Source organism: Cervus elaphus, chromosome 5 (genome assembly GCF_910594005.1).
Source record: "Cervus elaphus chromosome 5, mCerEla1.1, whole genome shotgun sequence".
Taxonomy (NCBI): Eukaryota; Metazoa; Chordata; class Mammalia; order Artiodactyla; family Cervidae; genus Cervus; species Cervus elaphus.
The window spans coordinates 93,036,470-93,053,187 of record NC_057819.1 but is presented as its reverse complement, the minus strand read 5'-3'; the positions used below and the strand labels follow the sequence as shown (position 1 = coordinate 93,053,187).

The 16,718-nt window shown below is 51.2% G+C and overlaps 1 protein-coding gene across 5 annotated transcripts in view; it reads left to right on the top strand.

Moving 5' to 3' along the window:
* The window catches only part of PHF12 (PHD finger protein 12), a 38,996-nt gene extending 24,999 nt beyond the window's left edge, over window positions 1-13,997 (top strand). For 2 of the 5 annotated variants that reach the window (XM_043903230.1, XM_043903232.1), the window contains 11 exons: window positions 42-162; window positions 1,593-1,725; window positions 3,570-3,734; window positions 6,250-6,408; window positions 7,033-7,828; window positions 9,003-9,128; window positions 9,799-9,942; window positions 10,781-10,879; window positions 11,578-11,660; window positions 12,221-12,359; window positions 12,728-13,997. In XM_043903230.1, coding sequence (XP_043759165.1) covers window positions 42-162; window positions 1,593-1,725; window positions 3,570-3,734; window positions 6,250-6,408; window positions 7,033-7,828; window positions 9,003-9,128; window positions 9,799-9,942; window positions 10,781-10,879; window positions 11,578-11,660; window positions 12,221-12,359; window positions 12,728-13,062 — 2,300 coding nt within the window. In that variant the 3' untranslated portion in view covers window positions 13,063-13,997. The other 3 variants (XR_006341191.1, XM_043903231.1, XM_043903233.1) reach the window with 3 other exon arrangements.
* Window positions 13,998-16,718: the final 2,721 nt, after the last annotated feature.

Below are 16,718 nucleotides of genomic sequence, written 5' to 3'. Positions count from 1 at the left end.
TGCCTCCAGAGAACGTTTAGCACCACCAATTTCTCTTCCAGGTTCCAGCAAGAGGAGAAGAAAGGAGGAAACCACAGGGAAAAACGTTAAGAAAACACAGCACGAGTTAGATCACAATGGTCTTGTTCCCTTACCGGTCAAAGTCTGCTTCACGTGTAACAGGTATTTTTCTTCCCTAGCAAAGGGCTCTTCCTCATTCAGCAAATGTTTTTTCTCTCTTTTATCACCTCTTCCAAACCATGTATGTTAAATAGGGTAGGGAAGTCGCTCAGTCGTGCCCAACTCTTTGCGACCCCATTGACAGTAGCCTCCTCCGTCCATGGGATTTTCTAGGCAAGAATACTGGAGTGGGTTGCCATTTCCTTCTCCAGGGAATCTTCCCGACCCAGGGACCGAACCCAGGTCTCCCGCATTGTAGACAGACACTTTACCGTCTGAGCCACCAGGGAAGTCCATGTTAAATAGAGGTAACCCGTAATCTGATGGTGTGAGTACAAAGAGACTGAGTGACTAATTGACCAGAGCCTTGAGTGTTCTAAAAAAGAAATCCTCGAACAGTCACGGTGCAGAAGTACCGTAAACCATGTTGATAGAGGCTTAAGCAAGAGAAGTTGGACTTAAAGTGAAGCATGGGATATTTAGACTAGCTAGCAGGAAGAACTCTAGACAGCCAAGACACACATCCCTGAGAAAGGCTAATAATTTTTGAAGCGCTAAAGATGAATTTAAAAGTAGTGCAAGTATCCACCCTAGCTGGCATGCATCAGACTGGATGACTTCCAAAAGCCTCTAGGCTGCCCCAGTTGTAGCTTCCCCGGGACACTGGTTTCCTTCAAATAAGACCTCCGCAGTGACAGGAACCAGCTGCCTCAGTTACTGAAGCTGGACTTGCTGGCTTGGATCCGTGAGAAAGGCAGGATAGCAAGAGAAAATAGCTCTCAATGAGAAATGTTCCACAGCAAAAGCTATAGGGAACAAGACAGGAGCCAGACCCACACTGTGGCTCCAGTGTGACTTCAGGACTTCTGAAGTATCAGGACTCCTGGGGTATCATAGGTACAATTCATAACTGGTATTTGCTTACACGCCCTCCCTGGAATTGCACTTACATGAGTACATAACAAAAGCATTTTCCCAGCACAGTGCTCTCTGGTTGTCAGTTTTACTGAGGGCTTAATGTGGAAGAGAAATCTTTTCCTCTTGTAGTGTGAGACTCTGGAAAAGTTGCTAGTGATTTTTTTTTTTTTTTTAAACTGAGGTAATTGCTTTCTGTTAAGGTGTAGAAAGATCAGAGCAGGGTTGGCGGTCTTCCCCAGTAGGTACCGAGCGTTGATCATTCCTGCTCCGACAGCCACTTTAGCTTTACTCCAAATGAGCATTCACTTCTCTGCATTCCTCTTAGAAGAGTGATGAGAAGCCAAGTGGTGGTCCCCAGCTTCATCCATCTTCCTAATGGTGAATGGAACTGAATTACTGGGGAGGAGAGTGTGAAAGAACACGGCTAGGATTAAGGAAGGGAAGCCATCCCACAGGGCAGAGTCCACGTGAATTCTCTCACCTTGCCGTATCAATGGCTTCCCTCTCTCTTGCAGGAGTTGTCGTGTGGCCCCTCTCATCCAGTGTGACTATTGCCCCCTCCTGTTCCACATGGACTGCCTCGAGCCCCCGCTCACTGCCATGCCCCTGGGCAGGTGGATGTGTCCGAATCACATCGAACATGTGGTGGTAAGCACGGCAGTGTCCTGGGTCCCCAGTCAGTGGGAAGCATAGTACTGTCAGCCTTGCGCCAGAGTTCACTCCAGTCCCTCAGATGCTGGCTCCTGCAGACTATCCTACTCACTCCCCATTACTGTGACCTGCCTGCCTCGACCGTGCGTTTGGCCTTTTCCCACGCTGCCTTGTTTCAGCTGCACGGGCAGACTTAGGCCACTTGCACTTGATGGTTCGTGAGTAATTTCCTCTGTAATGAGTTAAGCAATTGGTGTTACAGCCCTCGAAAGGGAGTATACTATATTAGATCCAGCCTTACGCAAATCAATGCTCTTCCATATTTTCTTTTTCTTATTTTTAATTGGAAGATAATTGCTTTACAGTGTTGTGATGGTTTCTGCTATACAACAACGTGAAACAGCAACAATCCCTCGTTTGTTCCCTCGTTGTTTTTAGAGGGAACAAACTAAGAAAGTTCTAAAATATTTATTCTCATAGCACTGGCAGGTAACTGCCCAGTATCTTTGGAGAATTGAAGAATTGACCCAGATAACTAACATTCCAGGCAGTCCTTTATTGAGCACCTAACGTGTCCTGCACACCACATGAGGAGGACGTTGCCCTTCTCTTCCTTTGTCAAAACTGTCAAAATGAATGAATGGTATGAGGTGCTATTATCTTATCTCCCAGGAGATTTGGTTACATTTTCCAGACTGCTTCCTGAGGCCAGACTAGAACTGTAATTTCCTATCTCCACCAGAGGGATAGGACATCTCCTAATCAGCACTGTCCCTCGAAAGGTTGAATGAGAGAGGGCCTCAGGCGGAGCAGCTCCCTCTTAAGAGCAGCCTCTCCAGGTTCAAAGGGTAATTGCATAAGGCATCACCATATCAAAGGGTGATAACCTTGGAATGACTGCTGGCCTTCTGCTTGACTCTCGCTCTCTGCTCTGCCCAGAGAGGAACTTCAGTTATAGACTTGCTCCGAAGGGAGAAAGCGCATACTTGGCCCTCTTCACTTTACTCATGCATCTCAGAAGGGTTATGCAGGAGGAAGCCTCTCTCCAAGGCTCAGTGTGAGTGTCTCGTTTTGCCTCCTGCTGAACCAGAAGAGAAACAGCCATGAGCAGTCTACCCAAATGTGAATCTGTAAGAGCAGCCTTTCAGCAGATGAGGAGTTATTAATTGGGTGATTATTTATTAGCCGCATAGGGGGTTTTCCTAATTTACTAATTAGGAAGCGGCCACATAGATCTTTTCTTTTAATTAAAATATGGGGGACCAGACATAGAAAAGGAAAAGAGGCATAGTTGCTCCATGCCTTCTGGAGGCTGCTGCAGACACTTTTTTTCTTCCCTCCCTTTGGCCTCTTGAGCTTTCTGCCTGCTGTAGAACAAGGCTGTGGTACCCAGGTGGGTTCACGAATGCTTCCTGGTGCCATGGAGGAGGAATAGGGCAGGATTCTGGTGTTGGTCTCACCTGTCAGCCAAGCTCCCACACAGGAAACAGTCCTGCTTCTGGTGGGAGAGAGGCCCTTGCTAGGAAAGGAGTCTGGAGCGCTCTAGGGCCAAGGCCTGCACCTGCTTTGAAACCTGTGCACTGGGAAGAGGACTGTCAGAGGCTAAGTTTGGAAGGGCCCTCCGGGCTGACTCCCTGTGTCTTGTCCCCTTCGGGCCTGTCTAGGGAGTAGGAACTGGACTGGCCACATCCCCCAGCCCTCTGACAGGAGTGTTGACATACCAGCTCCTGACAAAAGGAGCCCAGTGGGCGGAGGGTGCCTTTTTTTTTTTTAACATGGAGATAACTGGGAGGGTGATGCATCCGAGCTTCACAGCAGTACTGTGTCTGCTCTGTCCCCAGCTGAACCAGAAGAACATGACGCTGAGCAATCGGTGCCAGGTGTTTGACCGTTTCCAGGACACCATTTCACAGCACGTCGTCAAAGTGGACTTCCTGAACCGAATCCACAAGAAGCACCCTCCCAACCGCCGCGTGCTCCAGTCGGTCAAAAGAAGAAGCTTGAAGGTGAGTTACAACCTGGCGCAAGCAGGATGGTGGTCTCTGCCCGCCTTCCTGGGTAGACAGGGTTAGGGTCCCCATTACAGAGGGGAAGACAAGCTCCATGGCAAGTGACAAACGCAACCATCGATTTATGGTGGTCAGGAAACCCGCAGGGAGGCTTTCAGACTCAGCCAGTTTTCTAGTTCTCTTGAGGATCAGCAGTCTTCAGCCCCTCCCACCAAACTTTTGGTGTGCTCTGCTGTTACTATCCCCACTCCTGGCACTCATTCTGTTTCTGTTAGGTGGCCCCTTTCTCAAAGCTGTCTGGTGAGGGGGGAAGTGTTTAAGGGGGTGATTAAGCTGCAGCCCTTACAAAAAGTGAGGGACAATCCACTTTGGGGGGCTACTGTTAATATATCATCAATACTCAAAAAAATTGTGGTGTTGGTATAATCAACATTTGTATGCATCTGACAGCTGCTAACCTGTGTCCAGAGAGATGGACAGGAGTATTTCCTTCTTTGAAAAGCATTTGGTAGTACTGAGGCTGTCTCTCCTAAACTGATCAGTCTCATTCATTTAACTTAGAGAACATAACACTATATACCCGTGTATATAAACTTGATTTTTCTCTTTTGAAATAATCCTGCAGTCCCCTCTACCAAGGGAAACCAACAGTTCTCAAATGTGACCACTTGGTGGCAGCCACACTTAATGTTATCACTCGCACCACTTCCATCACTTCCATTGGGTGTCAGCGCTAGCTAAATGTTGACTGTTGAAAATTGTGTAACAAACTCTTAACCGTAAATATTTATGCTTTGGTGGGAACACCAGTTTTCCAAAATTAAATAAAGGTATTTGCAGTCAGGTGTAGAATGTATTTGCACATTGAAGATGGCATGCCTCCGACCTTACTTAGACATCCAAGAGTAAGTCTGGGCTGTGTGATTGACCATATGGATCTGAAAGAAAGCCTGGCTACTGAAGTGAACAGGTCAGGGGGCCTTGATAGAATCCTGATGCCCCTCCCCCTTTTGAAATGTGTCCCTATTCTTGAGGAAAACCCAAGGGTATGAGTCGCCTGAGAAGCATTTTGTTCTTAGTGTGAGAGAGAAATGGGGCCTGTAGCACCAGAGGACCACGGCAGAGAACTGCTCCAGCCCTGTTCTGGAACATTGGCCTTCATCCTTGACATGCAGCGATGCAGGCAAAATCAGCCGAGACTTTCATATCTTTGTTGGGGGGGGGTCCCTCTTTCTCAGGGGCAACCTTAATCTAGCTACTGCCCCATTCCTGGATGCGCTCAGACAAGTCCATAGCACTGGCCACCACTGTTAAGGTGACAGCTCTCAATTCCATGTTTCTTGCCTTTCTCCTGATAACTAGATTCATATCTGCCTGCTCATCCTGCAAAAGACCAAGAGTCTTTTGCCTCCAAATGTGCTCTTCCTCTTGTATTTCCTGGTTCAGTGAATGACTGAAATCTCTGCCCAGTCCCTCAAACCAGAATTCAGCTCTTCCCTTAATCTCCGTAAGGACTTGGTCACCAAATCTATTAGTTCTCACACATTTTTCCAAGTCCACCTCCCCCACCTGTAGTTACCCCTTCATCTGCCTAGAAGTTCCTCCTCAGCTTTCAGTCTTGACGGATAATACTGCCCTCCTACAAAATCCTCCCTAGTCCTGAGCTTCTGGCCCCCAGACGAAAATAAGCACACTCTTTTTTTTTTTTTTTTTGTAGCTCCTTAGACATCTTCTCTTCTAGGACCCATTACATTGTATTGTAATGTTTCTGGGCTCATCTCCCACCAGGCTGTGAGCTTCTTTAGGGGCAAGGCTTAAATTTTGTTCATCTCTGGATCTCTAGGACTTGGCATGGTGCACAGACTCAGGAGGTACTCAGTAAACGTTGGCTGATTGTATGAATGACTCTTGGCTTGTGTGACGCTTCCATTCACACGTGTTGTGATTCAGAGTGTGTTGTCTGTCTTTGTGCAGCAAAGAGGCCTTTAATTGTTTCATGAGTCATGAGTGAATGGATGAAGACAACTGACATTGAGTGCTTATCACCAGACGGGCCTCACGCTGAGCATTTCCACAGTGAATGTGGCCTTATTTAACTTTTTCTCTCTCAGATACTGCTCACTCACCTCCCAGATGAGATGCTGATCAGTAAGAGCCTAGACTACCACTCTAAAGCCCTGTCCAGTGTCTCTCTTACACTTTTTAGGCCAAAACAGAAGGCAGCAGACAGGAAGGCCTGGTTTCTGCAGGCCTTGGACCTTAATGAAGAAGAGTAGGAGACGTGGCTGCTTTTTCTAGTGCTGTGCCTTCTCAGACCTGTGTGTGTGTCAGAGTCACAGAGATGGAGATACAGAGCAGCAGCCGCCCACTGCGCGTCCTCATCCTCAGTGGGCCCCAGAGTGGATGGTTCCCCTCAGGCATCGGCACCACAGACGAGCAAGGCCAGCACAGAGCCCACCGGGTGTGTTGGCTCTGTCACCCTCTCCTTCCTCCCTCTCTCTGTCCTGAACAGGTTCCCGATGCCATCAAATCTCAGTACCAGTTCCCACCCCCTCTCATTGCACCCGCGGCCATTCGGGACGGGGAGCTGATCTGTAATGGGATCCCTGAGGAGTCACAGACGCACCTTGTGAACTCTGAGCACTTAGCCACCCAGGCAGAGCAGCAAGAGGTGAGTGAAGGCAGGGCCGGGACTCCAGACCCCATCATCCTTCCACCTCGCCGCGGCTGTCACTGGAAGTCACTCTCATCCCCATCTTCTGCCACCCCACCCTCCCCCACCCTGAACCCCCACCCCTGCTGCCACCGCCCTGCCCCCTGAGTTGACCGTTCCAGAGAGACCCTCTGGCTCAGATCCTGAGGCAAGTAAGAGAACTACAGAGTCAACTGGTCTGCTTCTCTCCACCAGTCCCCAGGGTGCTGCGAGACGGGCACGTCCGTCTTGCAGAAAGAGATGAGTAGACCTAGAGAAGTTAGGTGGCATTGCTGGACACACAGCAGGAGCTTGGGTCCTTGCTGGATATTGGTGACGAGGTGAGCCTTAGGGGCAGAGTCAGAACGGGAACCCCCAGCCCTGCTGACCAGGGTGTTGCCTGCCGAGTGTGTACCGACAAGCCTTGCTTGGGAATGGAGATGGAGTCCTCTCAGGAGTCAAGCACACCCTCTCTGGGCATTCGCGATGGGACCTTGGAAACAGTGCTTGTCGGCTCTGCGGTAGCCCTGGCCGCTGTGGCAGGAAGGACCAGCGCCTCCCAGGCCTCTCACCCTCCTCTCCTCTCCTCTCCTTCCGTTGCAGTGGCTCTGTAGTGTTGTTGCGCTCCAGTGCAGCATATTGAAACATTTATCTGCTAAGCAGATGCCTTCGCATTGGGACTCTGAACAGACAGAGAAGGCTGATATTAAGCCTGTTATTGTGACTGACAGCTCAATCACCACCTCCCTGCAAACAGCTGACAAGGCACCTCCACCTTCCCACTACCCCTTGTCCTGCCCCTCAGGGCTTAGCACCCAGAATTCCCTGAGTTGCTCTCCACCCCACCAACCCCCCACCCTAGAGGACATCAGCTGCAGCTCTTGTGCGGAAAAATCCAAGAAAGCCCCCTGTGGGACTGCCAACGGGCCGGTGAACACAGAGGTGAAAGCCAATGGCCCACACCTCTACAGCAGCCCCACTGATTCCACGGACCCCCGGCGACTTCCAGGCGCCAACACCCCCCTACCAGGCCTCTCACACCGGCAAGGCTGGCCCCGGCCCCTCACGCCACCAGCGGCTGGGGGGCTTCAGAACCACACCGTCGGCATCATTGTGAAGACAGAGAATGCCACTGGCCCCAGCTCTTGCCCCCAGAGGAGTGTGGGTCTTGTCCCAAGCCTACCCCCTTCCGTTCCCAGCTCTTGTGCCAGCATCGAGAACACCAGCACTTTGCAAAGAAAGACTGTCCAATCCCAGATAGGACCTCCGTTGACAGATTCAAGGCCACTGGGCTCACCCCCAAATGCCACCCGGGTGCTCACTCCCCCCCAAGCTGCAGGTGATGGTATCTTGGCCACAGGAGCCAACCAACGATTCTGCTCACCAGCGCCATCGTCAGGTGAGTGCGGCTCAGCCTTTCATGCTCTTCCTGGCAAATAACTCTTAAGGTTCAAACAACACTTGTATCCCTGTAAATGTTCCAGAGGACTTTGATCTCTGTATTAATTGTCCTTCCCCCTGTTTCTATGATAGAAGAGAAGGTGCCTGTTAACTTATCCCTAATTTAGAGGCGGGACCTTTAGGCTCTGAAAGTGATTTCCTTAAGGTAACCTACCGAGTCAGTGCAGGAGTGGAACTGGAGCCTGGGTCTCCTGACTCTCCCCTCCCACGCTGTCCAGGCTTAGAAGAGAGCAGCCGGCTCCTGGGAGCTGCCGTGGTCAGTCTTAGGTTCTGGGTGACGGCCTTGGTGTTTGATGATCCACCCCGTTCCAGAATCACAGAAACAGCTCGTTTGAAGAAATTGCTGTGTCAGGGAAAGCAGGGCCAGAAAACAGCACTGCCTTCCAGAGTAGGCAGAGTGGGTTGCCCGCAGAGGTTTCTCTGGCCCAAAGGCTTGCGCTCGGGCCACATTCTACAAGGCAGTCCCATAATGCGTCCTGGGCAAGGTGTAGACCCGCTCTTTCAGCTGTGCCCCGTCAGCATTCAGGACCTAAAGGTTGCTGACCCCAGCATCTGAACCAGGTTTCAGATGCTGCTGGAACCCCCTGTGGTCTCTCCTGTCTGAACTGAACTGGCCTCCTAGTCAGCTGGGAGTCTCGGTGACCAGGTGACTGTGACTTCTCTGCATGGGGGCCCCTGGTCCCAGGATGGCCCCTACTCTCAGGCTCTCTTCCTGTTTATCTCTGAATACCAGCCTGGCTAGCTTCGGCACCTGTGAGTCCACTTCAGGACACAGGAGCTGCAGGGGCAGGCACCACCTGCTTCAGTGAGCAGAGGCAGCCGGGAGGTAGTCGCGGCCCAGAGGACGAAGCTGTCCCACCACGTCCCCCCGAGCAGTAGATGTCCTCATTCTCGTGCTCTGGGGACTCCCGCGTGCCCGGGTGTGTTGTCATTCCACCTGCCCTTCCTCACCACACGTTTTTAGCTCTAGGAGTTCCAGAGCCTATGGGGTGAGGATCAAGAAGGGAACATCACCTTGGGCCCGAAATCCAGGCCTGTCTCAGCAGTGGGGGATTGGACCGGTGGGTTTCCCTCAGGCAACGTAAGTAACAGTCTTCCTGCTCCGTCCCCAGATGGCAAGGTCAGCCCCGGCACGTTATCCATAGGAAGCGCTTTAACCGTACCCTCTTTCCCAGCCAACTCTACTGCCATGGTGGACCTCACCAACTCACTTCGAGCATTCATGGATGTCAATGGAGGTGAGTGAGTGAGCCGCTGCCCCTGTGCAGCATTCACTCATTGCAGAGGGGCAGAAGGGGGCCTGGTCTCAGGGGGCGGGGAGGCAGGAGGACTGTAGGAAAGAGAGTCCCTTCTCCCAGTTCTGCCTCATACACGCGGGTATACACATAACAGTGACAAAGGGAGCGCAGAGCCAAGCTAAACCAGTGAGAAGACAAGAAAGTCACTTTAGGCAGATCACTTGGACTTGAATAAAACCAGGAAGAGCCTCGCTTACCAAAGGAGGGACCTCATCTGTGAGGAACCTCCGAAGTCAGGGAGAACGGGAGCCAACCTTGATCTCTGAGCAGGGGGGTTAGAGAGTCCAGACCTCAGTACCAGACATCGGGGCTTCCGCTCAGCCCAGGTAGGCAAGTTGTGTCTTGCTGCACTTTCTGGAACCACCGTACCTAACGTTAAGCTTCCCCACTGCAGGGGGCATCTGCCCAGGCTGCCTGCAGCCTCTCATTGCAGAAGGGCCAGTGAGATACTCGGCTCCAGGCCCTGGTACCACTTTGTACTCTGAGTCATTTGAGAAAAATCACTTGGCTGGATATTAGGAATGCTGAAATATTGGCTCTCCGACCCTCACCTACTTCCACATTCCATTTCCTCCTCAGCTGCTTTTTAATCTTTCTCTTTGGTTAATAGAAATCGAGATAAATATGCTGGACGAGAAGCTGATCAAGTTTCTGGCCTTGCAGAGAATACATCAGCTTTTCCCCTCCCGGGTCCAAGCTTCACCGGGCAGTGTCGGGGCACATCCACTGGCTTCTGGAGGGCACCACACGGAAGGTGCGCATGCCCACGCCACCCCGCTTGGTCCACCCTCTGCCTGTGAACAGCCATCTCCCCTCTGTGGAGAATCTCAGTCCTCCATGCAGGCCTTTACTGGGCTTAATAATAACACCACAGTTTCTTTTCTCAAAAGCAGAAACAAGATGGTGACCACCACTTTCAGATCAGACTCAGGAGAGTCTGCTGTAACTTATCCCTTGTGAGACACAGAAAGCAGCTAGGAGTGCCTTTGGGTATATGTGATATGCTTTCTGCTCGTTTGCTTCTCAGTATTTGAGCTGGAAGGATTTTCCAAAAGGCTAACTCTGCTTAGGACAGCCCTTAGAGCGTTAGCCAGTAAAAACCTCGCTGCTTAGAAGCAGGATCCTCAGACCGTGAGCATCAGCATCTCCTAAGAGCTTGTTAGCAGAGCTCAGGCCCCACCTCAGACCTACGGAATCAGAACCCGCATTTTAACAAGATCCCTGGGTGATTCATATTCAAAATTAGAGGAACATTGGTTTGTGCCTTCTGGGGTTTTTGCACAGCCTCCCTTATAAGATCATTAGTATATCCCTGATAAACCAACCAGCAGCCCTTGTGCTTCAAGTACTACCATCCTTGAATTACAGGGTCCTCTTGAGAGATGGTCCTTTTTACTCCCCAACGTGGGAAACACTGTTAAGTGGGGAGAGAGCCACACCCTGCAGCAGGCTTCGTGTGAGGTGTGAGTTTGGAAAGATGACTCAGCCTGTGGGGTTACTTTCTCCACGACCGAAGGCCCAGCTTCTCTTGGTGCGTGTTTGGGCCCCGGGTTCTGTTCCTGATCAGTCACATCCCTGTGTTTGCCTTGCAGTGCAGAGAAGGGAAGTACAGGCCCGAGCTGTGTTCTACCCCCTCTTAGGGTTGGGAGGCGCTGTGAACATGTGCTATCGAACCCTCTACATCGGGACAGGTAAGCCAGGTGGGAGGGGCATTGACCCTCTCCAGCCCTGAAGATGGACACCCTGACCCCCTGAGGCGAGAAAGGGAGGGATGCCCTCTCCAGGGTGGACTGGTTTAACCCAGCAGATGTCTGAACAGGAGGGACTGAGAAAAGGGACTGTCAGCTGCCACCTTCCCGCTTCAGCCCTTGTGGCCCGTGTGGCCCAGACAGCCCAGAAGGCAGCCCTGACTGCTGCTCAGTGAGCATTTCAGCAGCGCAGGAAAGACTTGAGCAGAGGGCACAGGCTGTCTCCCTGGAGACCTTTGAAGACATGATGGGGCTGACACCTGTGTAACCTGTACTTAGCCCTGCATCTTGCCAGAGGGACAGGCAAGCCCTTAGCCTGGAAAGGCCCCTTTTCTCTCAGATGATGCGATTTCTGGACCATGCACCCCATGTTGTGCTCGCATGGAGATCACTCCCGGCACCCCTCTGGGCAGCAGCCCATATTCTGAAGCACATGAGCTGGCAGGGACATCTGTTCTTTTACAGGGGATTGGAAAAGATAGCAGTTTTTCTTCAAAAATACAAGGAGAGGGCCCTGAGCTTACCTGTCCCTTAAGATCCTGCCCAGAAGCTAACTCCCATCCCGCTCAGCTCCCCCGCGCATCCACCTCACAGTCTGTTCTTCATTTCCTTTCCTCTCCTCCACCCTCCGCCCCTCGCAGGAGCTGACATGGACGTGTGCCTTACAAACTATGGTCACTGTAACTACGTGTCCGGGAAACACGCCTGCATATTCTACGATGAGGTGAGGGGTGGCAGAGAGCTCTGCCAGCCTGAGGCCTCTCCCAGCACTGGGGTTTTGTTCAGTGCCCTGGGTGAGGGGAAGGGGATGGGGTCCTCTCCTTCTCTTCCCTCCCTGGCATTCCCAGAAGAGAAGAGTCTTAGTGTGAAGGGCATCCATCCTGGGGAGCAGGGCCCCCATTTCTCCTGAGGTGGGTCAGCAGGCCCAGGGAGGGAGGAGGCACCCTAAGCTGGGGGGCGGGGGGGCCAACAGAAGGACCAACAGAAGGAAGCCCTCCAGGCGTGTCCCTGTGGGTTTCAGCATCATCATCACATGCCAGTGAATGTCATTTCACCAGGAGCCCATGCTAAGGAGGCAGAGTACTGGGAGAGTAGGAAAGAAAGCTTTCTTGAGGACATGAGTCTTGAGCCCTATTGGAAGGGGCAGGGCAGCGAGGCGTGATGGGGAAGGAAGGAGGGAGCTCCCCGGTAGAGCAGCACAGCCTTCTCCATGTGTCCTCTCTCCCCTTAGCCCCAGGCCCCACGCAGCAGACCACACATCTTATCTTCCCTCCTCCTCCTCAGAATACCAAACATTATGAGCTGTTAAACTACAGTGAGCACGGGACAACGGTGGACAATGTGCTGTATTCATGTGACTTCTCTGAGAAGACCCCGCCAACCCCCCCAAGCAGTATTGTTGCCAAAGTGCAGAGTGTCATCAGTAAGTTGGAGCAGAGGCCTGTGGCCACGGAACCTGCCCTTTTGGACACTTTCTCTGATGCCTCAGTCAGGGTGGCTGTGGCTCGCTGCCATGACCTGTTGTCGCTAGCCTTCCTGGTCCTGTTGGCCAGGTTCTCCTTGCTCGTGGGCCCCGGAAAGGCCACGGAGAAGCACATGCTGTGCACCCCCCTGGGTATATACACCTACCTTGGGAGCCTCAGACTCCACCCCTCCTTTCTGAGCTCCCCTCACCCCAAGTCACACAGTGTTTTAGAGTGGGGAGGTGCAGGGGCCCCACCCTGGCTGGCGGCCCAGGTGGGGCTTGGCTGCTCACTGTTCCTCTCCTGTGACCTTCCCCCTCTCTCCCAGGGCGCCGCCGGCACCAGAAACAAGATGAAGAGCCAAGTGAAGAGGCAGCCATGATGAGCTCCCAGGCCCAGGGGCCGCAGCGGAGACCCTGCAACTGCAAAGCCAGCAGCTCGAGCTTGATTGGGGGCAGTGGGGCCGGCTGGGAGGGCACGGCCTTGCTGCACCACGGCAGCTACATCAAGCTGGGGTGCCTGCAGTTTGTCTTCAGCATCACTGAGTTTGCGACCAAACAGCCCAAAGGCGATGCCGGCCTGCTGCAAGATGGGGTCTTGGCCGAGAAGCTCTCTCTCAAGCCCCACCAGGGCCCCGTGCTGCGCTCCAACTCCGTTCCCTAGGACTGGCGGCCACCCCGTCACCCGCCCGTCCACCCCACCCAAGACTCCTGCAATGCAAAAATGTACACAAACCAAGCCCGGGTTTTTTTTTCTATACTCTACCGGAAACCCTTCGACTACAATCTTTGCATGAAATGAAGAAACCTTTTGACTGTTTTTTAAAAATCCTTTTTCTTTTCTCAAGTTCTAGGGGGCATTTGCACATATATTTGTACTCAACATTTCATGGGAAAGCGGCAGACCGAGCTGAGGAACAGCGTGGGCAGGGAGGGGAAGGCCGATGGTCTGGACACCTCCGACACAAAACCGTTCCCCACCCACCTCCTGCTCCCTCCCCCTCGCCCGCCGTTGTAAAATAATCAGAAACTTGTTCTATTTTGTGGCAGTGACAATAGTTTTATATTAAAAGAAAAAAATACAGTTTTCATACAGCAAAATCTATACAATATCATTGTTTTATTTAATATAAAGATCGTACCCACCCTCCTTCCATGGTTCCTACCCTCCAGGTTATTTTCCCTTTCTGCAGCGGTTGCACTACAGGTAGCTACTGTGTATTATGGACAAATGAGAAATGAATTCTTTTTCTGGCTGTCCATCTTATTTTATTTCAAATAAGGAAAAGTGTATTTGGATTTTGTGTAAATACATCTAGTGATGACATTTTTTCAATGTTTTTAAAAACTGTGTACAGTACTACATGTGGTAGAGCGTTTTCTTCAAATTGTCTATTGTAGCAAAAACGTTTTTGTCGTAAACCTGTTTTGTCTCCTTTTTTTGTTCTCTTGCCACTTCTCTCCTCTTCCTCCCACCCCTGGCTCCCTCCTCTCCCCCCACCCCCACAACTAGTACCGATGTACATAGTAATTGTAATGTTTTAGACTTTACAGAAACTTTCCTGTATTCTGTATATAAAAAAACAAAAATACTTCAAATTATGTTTTCTGCCTGTCTGTCCTACCTGTCATCACCCTTAAGAGGGAACCCTCCTGAGGCCCTGGTCCCACAGCCCCACTGAACAAGTCTCAGTCCCAGATACTCAGTCCCCAGGGAAGTCAGGAGAGGGGAGGTGTTAGAAAAAAGTGTGCCTAGGGTGGGAGGGCCAAATGGAAGGGGAGGCGTTCAGTTGCGATGGCGGGTTGTTGTATGGCTTTGTGGGTGATTTGAGGGGATTCAGAGGGCTTGAGCATTTGATGTGATCAGATTCTACAAGAATCCCAAGAGTGCAGATCCCTGCTCCTCTTGGCTCCAAAACCAAGACATTAAAATAGATGGCTGGACTTCTCTGGTGGCTCAGTGGTAAAGAATCTGTTTGCCAAAGCTGGGCACTTGGGTTCCACCCCTGGTCTGAGAAGATCCTGCATGCCTCAAAGCAGCTAAGCCCTCGCACCTAGAACCCATGCTTCGCCACACGAGAAGCCACTGCAATCAGAAGCCCACACACCACAGTGAAGAGCAGCCCCCACTCACCACAACTAGAGAAATCCCACACATCCAAAAATGCTTGGTTTTTTTTGGTTTTGTTTTTCAAAAAAAATTTTTTTAAATAAGAGATAGCATGAAAAAAAAAAAAAAAAAAGATAGCATGAGACCTCTGCATTCTGGTCCAGAAGCTTTAATCCAAGCAGTTGGGGCTGTCTTTGCTTCCAGTTATTTGCTATCATTTTATCCATCTGTTCTGGGAGAAGTCATAACACCTGGTTTTTTTCCCCCTCAGCCCTAGCTGGTATGGAGCAATTCATTATTCAAGTATCACTCAAGTTCCTCCAGTGCCCAGCCTTTGCCGGGCCTTGGATCTTGGTCTCAGTAACTTTCTGTGAGCAATCACCAGGGCAGATGTGGCCCCTGCCTCTTGGAGCTTAGAATCTAGTGCGGAGCAGTTTGTTGTTTCAAATGTCTGAAGAGAGAAGAAATCCAGTCTCTAGACTCAGTCATGCCACAAGTAACTTGACTTGCAGTCACAACTTTACGACTGCAGTCCCTGATCAGATGAGTTCACCCATTACCTTAATTCTCAGGCCTCCAACCTCCCTTTTATTTAAACAAACTATTCCTCCTTGTACATTATACTTAAGAAACTTTATCTGCCAATTTTTCCTGAAAACCATCTCCTGCTCCTTAGAGAACACAGCTGTGTGTATGCATGCCAGCGCTGTTAAGAGTGCGTGGTATCTGTTTGCATGTCAGGATTTTGTTTTGGCGGGGGTGGCACCCCGCCAAATAAATGGCACATCCATTTATTTCACTCATGTTCCATCCCTAGTCTCATTCCACAGTATGGACACATGAACGCTGAATCCATGGTGCAGCTAAACAGTAAACCTCCGCTGGAATCTGAGGTCTGACCCTGGTTTCCACCCACCCTTCTAGCTTTGCCTCCACCACTCTCCTCCTCCTCCCCCGATGGGCCTTGTGAACTCCTTAAGAGCAGAAACATTGTTCTGCTGGGTATTTTCAAGGCTACCTACACTGCTGGGCATGCTGTGAGTGCCAAACAACAGGTGCTAAATTGTACTGGATTTCTTTCTCCTGGCAAGTCACCTGGCCAGAAATAATACCCTTATCCATGCCTCCCCAGCTGTCCCCACCCACTCAGCCATCACAATCACTTCTATTCAGTGATGAAGCCTCTTTACCTATTTCTTCAGAATCATTCCAGAGACAAATTTCCTCCTGAAGATCAGAGGACAGATTTTAACACTCTCTCCCTGCTTCCCTTTGGAAATGGAGGGGTGGGGGACTTCCCTAGTGGGCCAGCAGCTAAGACTGCACTCCCAATGCAGGGGCCCCAGGTCCAATCCCTGCTAGGGAACTAGATCCCACATCCCACATGTTGCAGTTAAGACCCGGTGCAGCCAAATAAATAAATATATCTATTTAAAAAAAAAAGGAGGGGTCTGGTGGGGTAGGAGGAGGTGAGGAGATAGACAGCTAATGAATAAGTGAATCCTGACAGCCCTGAACTGAGGTGCCACCCTACACGCACTGTGCCACCTCTCTGACCTCTATGGGAAGAAATGAAAGGATCCTAGAAGCTGAGGGCTTCCCTGGTGGCTCAGCTGGTAAAGAATCCGCCTGCAACGCGGGAGACCTGGGTTCCATCCCTAGGTTGAGAAGATCCTAGAAGCTGAGGGCTGAAATAAGAGGATAAGGAACTGATGGACTTGTTCACAAAGGGCAAAGAATCCAGGAATAGACTCACGGTCAGACACAGCAGCATTCAGGCGCCCACCCCTCTCCAGATGGGAAGGACTGCTACATAATGACACCCAGAGAGCCCACCCGTCTGCTAAGCCCCCTCCTGCAAGTCTTCCGCTACAGAGCCCAGCACAGAGTACAGGCGAAGACAGTCATTCATGCACACACTGACAGACTACAGATGCATGCACACATCTGGAGGGGCTCGAAGCCCACAAACACACACCTACAAGGTGCTCACACGGGCGCGCACACATAGGATCCAGAGGCACGCACACAACCTAAAGGATGATCCCAGGATCCATATACCAAAAAGTCATCACATACCAAAAAGTCATTAGCACCTTCTCTAGGGGTGCGTGTACATACCTAGAGGGCGCTCCCAGGCGCAAACGCACATTGGCACCTAGGTTTTCACACCAGCGCACACCCCGAGGACGCAGACGCACGCCTAGGGG